Source organism: Sinocyclocheilus grahami, unplaced genomic scaffold, assembly GCF_001515645.1.
Source record: "Sinocyclocheilus grahami isolate Dianchi unplaced genomic scaffold, SAMN03320097.WGS_v1.1 scaffold1129.1, whole genome shotgun sequence".
NCBI lineage: Eukaryota > Metazoa > Chordata > Actinopteri > Cypriniformes > Cyprinidae > Sinocyclocheilus > Sinocyclocheilus grahami.
This window is the reverse complement of record NW_015506308.1, coordinates 91,854-101,826: the sequence shown is the minus strand read 5'-3', so window position 1 is coordinate 101,826 and position 9,973 is coordinate 91,854. Positions and strand designations below refer to the sequence as shown.

General features: G+C 38.9%; 1 protein-coding gene across 1 annotated transcript in view; it reads left to right on the top strand.

Annotated features, from left to right (window-relative positions):
* Positions 1-9,973, top strand: part of LOC107567116 (alpha-2,8-sialyltransferase 8F-like) — a 59,727-nt gene that overhangs the window by 29,053 nt on the left and 20,701 nt on the right. The window contains exons 5-6 of the mRNA XM_016252736.1: positions 2,902-3,014; positions 3,107-3,190. Coding sequence (XP_016108222.1) covers positions 2,902-3,014; positions 3,107-3,190 — 197 coding nt within the window. The remainder of the gene's footprint in view (positions 1-2,901; positions 3,015-3,106; positions 3,191-9,973) is intronic.

Below are 9,973 nucleotides of genomic sequence, written 5' to 3'. Positions count from 1 at the left end.
GCACTTTTCCTTGTGGCAAAGTCAGAGTACTGCAGCTATTTGAACATCTAAGCTGCAATAATAATAAAAGCGGTGTACGTGCAAGCACCGAATTCATCATAAACAACAAAGATGCAGTGTAAGAGATTAATGCAGTGTAGTCAGATTTTTAATTAACGGGAGTTTTTGTGAGATTAAACTGACCTTTTTAGTTGCCTAATGTTGAGAGTTCTTTACTCGCTTTCTGTACATTCCATGATTTGTATTATTATTATTTTATTTTACAAGAGAACTTGCGAAGTCTTGATTTACTACTAATGCGTAAAATAGAAAAAAAATGCATAAACAATTATGAAAAGAATCTCTATGAAATTGATTTATATTCCCCAATATTTAACATAAGCAACATTTTATGTATAACACAAAACTGTATAACACAAAACTATTTACGAAACTAACGTACGGCAGAAAATTGGGCGAACGGTCATTTCAACGCAAAACTTGGAATTTATCGATATGAATGTGAGCGGTGGCTACGATCAAATCTCACGTCTGAGGCCTCATTTATAAAATGTGCGTACGCACAGATTTGATCTTGGAGTGTGCGTACGCTAAAATCCACGACAACGTTCATATTTATAAAAGCGGTCTTTGACGTGGAAAAGTACTTTACCGTCAGGTCAGGGTCTGAGCAGGCGTACGCACTTTTCCTTGTGGCAAAGTCAGAGTACTGCAGCTATTTGAACATCTAAGCTGCAATAATAATAAAAGCGGTGTACGTGCAAGCACCGAATTCATCATAAACAACAAAGATGCAGTGTAAGAGATTAATGCAGTGTAGTCAGATTTTTAATTAACGGGAGTTTTTGTGAGATTAAACTGACCTTTTTAGTAGCCTAATGTTGAGAGTTCTTTACTCGCTTTCTGTACATTCCATGATTTGTATTATTATTATTTTATTTTACTAGAGAACTTGCGAAGTCTTGATTTACTACTAATGCGTAAAATAGAAAAAAAATGCATAAACACATCTCTGACTGTTTTGTCTGTGTAGTCTATAAGAATAGGCCTATGTCGTGCAATAACGGTTTTAATATATTCTATTCAATAACATTGTTAATTGTTTTTATTTATAACATCTGCTGCTTGGCTTCTGTGAAAATGAATAGTCATCCTTAAACTTTGTTTTTGTCATTTACATCAGTTATATTTGTCTAAAATACACTATATATTTTTGTGTCAGTACATTAATGGCACATTTGAGCTGCATTAGTAAACTGTGTAAATATAAAGAAATGCCAAATCACATGCAGGTTTCAGACCGGAGACTATAATCGTGTAATAATTTATTTTATTATGATATGAAACGTCCAATTTTTCTTTCAATTACGTTTTTTAAAGCTTTGCAAGAATTTCGTGATACTAAACTTTTTATTAGTTGTCATAGCAAGTGATTTTAAAAGTAGGATGGCTCACTTTTTATAAGATGACTGAAAATTTTACTTGAATTCGTAGTTTATTCTTACTTTTGGAAACCTAATTGTTTTATAATTACTATTATTATTATTATTATTTCTGTTGTTTCTAGAAGTAGTAATTTTGATAATAGTCAATAGAAAAAATATAGCCACACACACATTGTTTGTTCACAGAATAATTACACATTATTAAATAAAAAGCGTCCCCGCATGAACCTCTACCTCCGCCAGCAGGACCTCAATTTCAGACTCAGTAAAGTTTTTTTTTCTTCTTTGTGCTCGTCATTCTCAAGCATAGAAATTTGTGTAATGATTAATGATATTAATTAGGGGGCGTTTACAAGGCGGAGATCTGACACCAGTAAGCTGCGCACAATTTTAAGATCATTTGCGATTTATAAATGTCACATCCTGAAGAGAGGCGTACGCACATGTTTTTGTGCACACGTTCGTTTTCTCTGAATCGCACTTACACACTTTTGAGAAATTATCTTAGAACAAATTTAGGACGGTTTATACGCAACATTTTATAAATGAGGCCCCTGGTCTCAACTCGTGTACACAAGTTTTTGAGTTACCTGAACTTGCGTGCAGCATAGTAAATATGGTGGAGAATTCTAGAATGACAGCATTTTGTTCATTTCTATTTTCCTGACCGTCAAATGAAGCTCATTTGTCAATCGTTAACCAGTAACCGGGGGGTTACTTTGCAATTACAAGGTTAACACGTGTTTTTGGAGTAAGATCAATTTCTCTTTCATGAGATTACTTCCTCTTTTTGGCCGGGTTTCGTTTCGCCATGTCGTAAACTCTGGGGGCGTGACTTCTAAACTGGGGTGTTTTTAGGGGTGTGATATTCAAATGACGATTGTTTTCTGCCGCCACATTTATCAACGTGCGATCATTCGTAAGATGAGATTGAGCATACGAGTGTTTCATGAATCACACAAGAACTCTGTCGTAAGTTGATTTGTGCACACAGATCTGCGCTCGTTACTACCTTAGACTGATAATTGAGGCCCATTAGGAGTAATGAGAGCACAACAATAAAGATACAAGTAGATAGTACAGTAGTCAACATTTGAAGTAGATCAAAATGTTTCATCAAAGTTGTCCTAAAACCTTAAACCAAAATGCGTTCTTGTCTTAGGACAACTTTGATTAACTTTTTTGATCCACTTGAAATGTTGATTACTATATTTAATGATAAATCTGCCGGTGGACACAGCCACATATAGCATAAATGAGATTGGACCAGGAACTGAAGAAAACTCAGGGCTTAAATAAACAGGGTTAATTAACAGAACTGAAGCAGGTGCATTGAACTAATGGACAACCAAGGAGACTACAGTAACTAGAGGAACAGAACACTGAAAACAAAAACAAAACAGAACATAACCCTGACACTATCAAAAGTGATGTACATTTTTATGTGTGTGTGCAGGATTTCCCCTGGAGCGGTCGTCGTCTGGGTCGGTGTGCTGTGGTTGGCAGTGGTGGGATTCTGAAGAACAGCAGCTGTGGACGTGAGATCGACAGCGCAGACTTCGTCATACGGTAAACACATCCCATCATGCCTTGCTCCCTCAACACTTCCATCAGTAATCATGCATCCTTCCTAATAATATGAGGTTTTCTCTCTGTTTCAGGTTTAATTTGGCGTCGATTAATGACAGTGATGTTGGGCTGAAGACGGATCTGGTGACCATCAACCCCAGTCAGATTCAGAGAGAGTCAGTGTCCACACACACAAGTTAAATTAGCATTTATAGAAGCACGTTACAGATTCAATTTGATCAGATATGAGTTTAAGCTCTTAATTAGATTAGTTCTTGTTTTTAATAGTTGTTATTTCTAAATAATAATTCTAACTACAGCTTTTTGCAAAAACACATTCATTGGCCATTTTTCACATCCCTGTATAGTGGTTTGGATGCACAGTTACCATTTGGAAACTAGCTGTAACCAGGTCCTGCTCAAACTGTAAAGCTGATGATACACAGGGCAACTTTTTGAGCAATGTTGTTGAGCAAATTTGGGCAATGTTGCTGTCAACGGGCAACCAGGTGAGACACATGGTCCACGACCGATTTAAGGTATCCAGCTAGAAAGTTGTTACCCATTCTCAATGGACAAGTGCCCAAGCAACATTGTTGCCCTGAAAAATTGCTCAAAAAGTTGCCCCGTGTATCATCAGCCTAAATCTGTAACATTTGTAGACCTTATATAGCTCTGGTCCATTTCAGCACTGCATTCGATGTGTTTGGTCTTCTGTTTTGTATTTCCACTGTTTTGTATTTAGAGGTCGACCAATAGTGGATTTTACCGATACCGATAGCTAGGTTGGACCACACTGGCCGATACCGATTAATCATCCAATAGTTTTTCAAATGGATACTGAACAAAAACTAAAATAGTGCTTTACTATTAAAAAAAAACTGAACTGAACTGAACCATACTTTGTAAATTAATAAAAGTATGAATATCAATTATTGATCATTAAAGTTAATTCATAGTTTATTAACTTATGTTAACAGAAAAATGTAAGTTTAAAAATGTATTAGTAATAGTAAATGTTGATTAACACACTCTAACAAGGAACAATACTTATCCAACTTTCATTCATCTTAATGTTACAAATGGACTCTTATTGTAAAGTTTTCCCATTTAATTTCAACAGTCATGCTTAAAGATGGCCATCTTTAAATGTCTACACAAAGGCCATAGAATTGAAATTACATACATATGGATATTGTATGTATACAACAATTAGACTTTATTAGAGCCACAGAAAGACAAATGTTTCACTGATAAACGATTTTACAGCCTAGGGTGAAGTCATTATGTACATTAGCAACAATTTTGGACAAATATAATGTAATTTCATGGAAAACTATGTGAATGGCGCACTGTGGTGTGGCAGGATTTTCGGTCGGCTGCATTTAAATCCACGTCTGAAGTTTCCTGCTCGTGTCACGTGTCAAAACAAACAACTCAAGGTGTCAGTGATTTCCGCCTCTAGAGTCCGCTCTTGTACTGTATAGTAACAGCAGACCCTTCTCAGCCTCCCCAAAAAGGGTGGCAACCCTGGATTTTTGCCTTTAACCAATAGTTCCAGCAATCAACTATTGGTGCCGATTAATCGACAAAACCGATCAATCGGTCAACCTCTAGTTTAAAAAGAAACTAGATCTTAAAGATCTTAAAATTCATCAGTGCCTTTGTTTTGTCAGGGTGTAAAACAAAAATAGTGCTTTAAATGGGAGCACTGGGGAAGTATTCAGCTACACCCGGTCCAAAAAAAAAAAATACTATGGAAGTCACTGGGGACTAAGGATGTCATGAGAACCGATACTACGCTACCAAGTCGTTATAAACATTTTAAAATTCTGCCGGTACTTGTTTTTCTTCAGTAGCGTAAGTACCGATGGTACCGAAGGTAGCGACTAGCGAGGCTGCAATTTTTCTGGAACTGACGGGGGACTGGCAGAGCATACGACTGGAACTGTTTCAGTCAGTCCTCAAAGGGTAAAGAAGAAGCAAAAATGCCTTCAAGCACACAGAAGAACTACACGTGGAAGATGGTGATGATATATGAATATGATTATGTGAGATTTAAATGAGTGTGCAGCTCTGAAAGCATGAGCTCTGCATATGATCACACACACACACATAGTTACAGCTTGTTCATTCCTTGTACCGTCCGCGGATTATCCTTATTAACATTATTGGCTAATGTAACTGGTTTAAATAATTGTTGTTTATGTTAATGGTTTTAAAAAATATTTTTGGCCTGCCAGTATGTCAGTGAATCTAAACGAATGCTTGCATTCCGAGTATAGGTGTGTGCGTGCGCGAGTGCGTGCATGTTTTGGTATCGTGACATCCCTACTGGGGACCAGCAACTGTTTGAATTAGAAGGGCTGCATGTTGAGCAGACCAAAAGGAATCACAGAGGTGGCGGCTGACAAGAGGCTGAGCATCCTCTGGAAAGCCCCAAAGGGATGAACAGTCCCTACTTTGAACAACGCTGCCAATCACTGAATAGTCAGGGAATTTTCCAGCATATCCCAAGCCTGCATTTGGGCTGAATCGATAAACGTCCCCAGAAAGACCACTCTCTATCTGGGAGACAAACAGCTCTTGGCTAAGTTGAATTTCACCCCAAGACGCTCCAGATAGCTGAGCAGCAGCTACCTTTGAGCGATGAGTTCCCATTCTGATCTGGCTAACACCAGCCAATAGTCGAGGTAATTGAGAATGTGGATTCCCATCTGTCTTAGAGGGGAAAGAGCTGCATTCATGCATTTCGTAAAAGTGCATGGGGCCAGAGACAGTCCGAATGGCAGGATGTGTATTGATAGGCCACTCCCTTGAATGCGAATCTCAAGAACGGTCTGTGATGGTGGGCTATCTGGATGTGAAAGTAAGCTTTCAGATCAACCAATAGAAACCAGTCCTCAGGGCCTATTTGCACGAGGATCTGTTTCAAAGTTAACATCCTGAACGGCCGTCTCATAAGAGAGTCATTCAGATGTCTGAGATTGAGGATGGGTCTGAGCCCACCATCCTTTTTGGGAATGAGGTACCGGCTGTAAAGCCTGACCTGCTGTTCACTAGAGGAACCATTTGCTCCTTTTGCAAGCAGTCTTTGTACTTTGTACCAGAGAACGTGAGCATCGTTGTCCCCTACCGAAATCTTGATAATACCTCTGAAATGAGGTGGTCTGCAAGGAACTGACGCGAGTTGCCTCATTCTATGGTTTTCAGAACCCATATTTACACGTCCAGGATTGCTTTCCAAGCCCGAGTCCAGTTGGTAAGAGGTTATAATTTTCAAATAACAGTTCACGGCATGGGGGCGGGGAAATAATATTTGCGGGGAACTTTATTTTGAATGAAGAGAGAAAACCTGCACTTAACTTTTTTTATTGCTTTTTCCCCATATACATACAATATATAAATAAACACATCCAATTTGACGTAATACAACAAGAGACAGAACAAATCAGACAGAAACAGGAAGGAGGAACTAATAATCAGGATTACATTTAACTTAGTACTGTTGAATGCTTTAAAGTAGCAATTTCTTTAACATATTTTTCCCTATTCCTTCCCCCCTCCAGCTCCAACTCACCCCATCAGCAACAACACCATCAACAATGATAATAATAATAATAAAGATTGATAAAATTTGGCCATTGATGATGCTACCTACACTTATACCTGAGGGCAGAAAGAGGACCACACCCATGGAGATATTTACTGTGAAAGTTTTCACTCAGAAATTGCTAGTAAATTTCACAAATAATTATAAAGAAATGGAAAGTAATATAAAATTATTGGTGAAATTTCAAGTCGAAAGACTGAAGTAGTATTTTTTGGTAAAAACATACTTTTTTACAGTGAAGTCTGCTGTACTTGTATTCCTGCTAATTTGTAAGCATTTAAACATCAAAACAAACATGTTAATAAATCTGTTCTCTACAGGTAAACTGCAACATTATGAGAACTAGTTTAGTTCTAAACTAGTGCTGAGTTAAACATTATCACATTAACAATACAGTCATTGGTCACAATCTTGCAGCCATGAAGCATGCTCATGATGCCAACACTATTCAAATATTAACATACTAATTTATTTTCAAAATTTTGTTTGTTGACATTAACATTAATCAACATTACTATATGCTATAAACATTTAACATTAACAAATAGAAAAAATTCACTGTGCTTGATTATCTAGTGCTCTGTCAGTAGATATTTAGAGCGTTTATTAGAAACTCTGTCTGTGTGTGTAGATACAAAGACCTGGAGAAGAAACCGAACCCATTGGTGGAGCGGGTCAGTGTGTACGGAAACGCCTCCCTCGTTATGCCCGCCTTTGCCTACACATTCTGCACTGGACTGTCAATCAAAACTCTCAAAGCCCTCCATCCAATCAGACCTCAGCAGCCGGTGGTGTTCTTCAGCCCGTATTACCTGCAGACACTGGACCGTTTCTGGAAGGGGCGTGGCCTGAAGTCGATCCGCCTCTCCTCTGGGTTTATGTTAATTAGCACGGCACTAGAACTGTGTGAGCATGTGCATGTTTACGGATTCTGGCCGTTTGACACCGACCTGCAGGACAATCCGGTTCCATATCATTATTACGACCTAAGAAGACCAAGCAAACGCATGCACAAAATGCCGGAGGAGTTTGTGCGGCTTCTGCAGCTCCACAGCCAGGGGGCGCTGACACTGCACCTGCGGCCCTGCTCCTCAGACGCAAGCTGATATCTACACGCATAATAAAATATATTAGAGATTGAAGGTTCTAAGGAACCTCAAATGCAAACTGTGTGTGTTTTGCTTCAAGAGAGCAACCATACATTTGTGTTGTTTTACTTTTAGTTTTACATTCATTTATAATCATTTATCATTTAATAATTTTAGTATTCCATTTAATCATACAATCAGGGGTGGCACTTGGGGTGGGCTAAGGGGGCCGAAGCCCCATATGTTTTCAGTAAAGCCCTGAATGTTTTTATAATCATGCCTTGTGCGCATCATCACTGAGTAGCTTATGATTATAGGGGTCACGGCTGTGGTGGGGGGGGGTTCCCCAGCGAGGCCAGCCTAAAAAGACGCTCAGGACAGTTGACGGGCCACTGTTGCGCATCGTCACGAAAGCTTATCAATTGCATGATGACTGAGAACTGATGTTCCGTTCAAGTTAATTTATTTATTACATACATATTTCTAGCTGCCTTTTTAGCGCACATTGTACATGGTTTCCATATTATGACTATTTCATGCGCTGGTTACTTATCTGTCATAAAAGCGCTTTAATATTATATTTAATATTATATTTATTTTTGCAATAAGTTCAATAATTTGCAGATAATAGCATTTTTTATTTAATAATTTCTTGTATGCACTATTTAAAGCAGATGTAACCTCCTAACACCCACTGTCTCTTAAAGTGACCGCGCCTAATTTACTAGCTGCTGTCGGTGTACTTAATATTAATCCAAGAAGTTAAATGAAAGAAAATCACTCTAAACTATTTACTGAATTACTTTGTAGTTTTAACAAGAATTTATCTATATTTAATTTATGCACAGTGAAGACTATGCAATGCTCTTTTACATTTGCTTATTCGGTTTCTGTACCTAGACACCTACAAACATTAAAAAACTTAAGCATTGTTTAATTTGTATCTTTGTTCTATTTATTTATTTGTGCTACACTCTTAAAAATAAAGGTGCTTCACGATGCCATAGAAGAACCTTTTCGTCTAAATGGTTCTATAAAGAACTTTTAACATCTGAAGAACCTTTCTGTTTCACAAATGGTTCTTTGTGGCGAAAGAAGGTTCTTCAGATTATAAAAAGGTAAGAAAGAGATGGTTCTTTAAAGAACCTTTGACTGAATGGTTCTTTGTGGAACCAAAAATGGTTCTTCTATGGCATCGCTTGAAGAACCTTTTGAAGCACCTTTATTTTTAAGAGTGTATTTACACAATTTCAAACAGGGCCCACAGGTACAACCTGCACCAGGGCCCCGCAAACCCCAGCTACGGCCCTGACTACAACATTCCCTAAAGGCAAAATATTTTACTGGACAAGAGGCTGAGCATCCTCTGGAAAGCCCCAAAGGGATGAACAGTCCCTACTTTGAACAACGCTGCCAATCACTGAATAGTCAGGGAATTTTCCAGCATATCCCAAGCCTGCATTTGGGCTGAATCGATAAACGTCCCCAGAAAGACCACTCTCTATCTGGGAGACAAACAGCTCTTGGCTAAGTTGAATTTCACCCCAAGACGCTCCAGATAGCTGAGCAGCAGCTACCTTTGAGCGATGAGTTCCCATTCTGATCTGGCTAACACCAGCCAATAGTCGAGGTAATTGAGAATGTGGATTCCCATCTGTCTTAGAGGGGAAAGAGCTGCATTCATGCATTTCGTAAAAGTGCATGGGGCCAGAGACAGTCCGAATGGCAGGATGTGTATTGATAGGCCACTCCCTTGAATGCGAATCTCAAGAACGGTCTGTGATGGTGGGCTATCTGGATGTGAAAGTAAGCTTCCAGTAAGCTTTCAGATCAACCAATAGAAACCAGTCCTCAGGGCCTATTTGCACGAGGATCTGTTTCAAAGTTAACATCCTGAACGGCCATCTCATAAGAGAGTCATTCAGATGTCTGAGATTGAGGATGGGTCTGAGCCCACCATCCTTTTTGGGAATGAGGTACCGGCTGTAAAGCCTGACCTGCTGTTCACTAGAGGAACCATTTGCTCCTTTTGCAAGCAGTCTTTGTACTTTGTACCAGAGAACGTGAGCATCGTTGTCCCCTACCGAAATCTTGATAATACCTCTGAAATTAGGTGGTCTGCAAGGACCTGACGCGAGTTGCCTCATTCTATGGTTTTCAGAACCCATCTTTACACGTCCGGGATTGCTTTCCAAGCCCGAGTCCAGTTGGTAAGAGGTTATAATTTTCAAATAACAGTTCACGGCATGGGGCGGGGA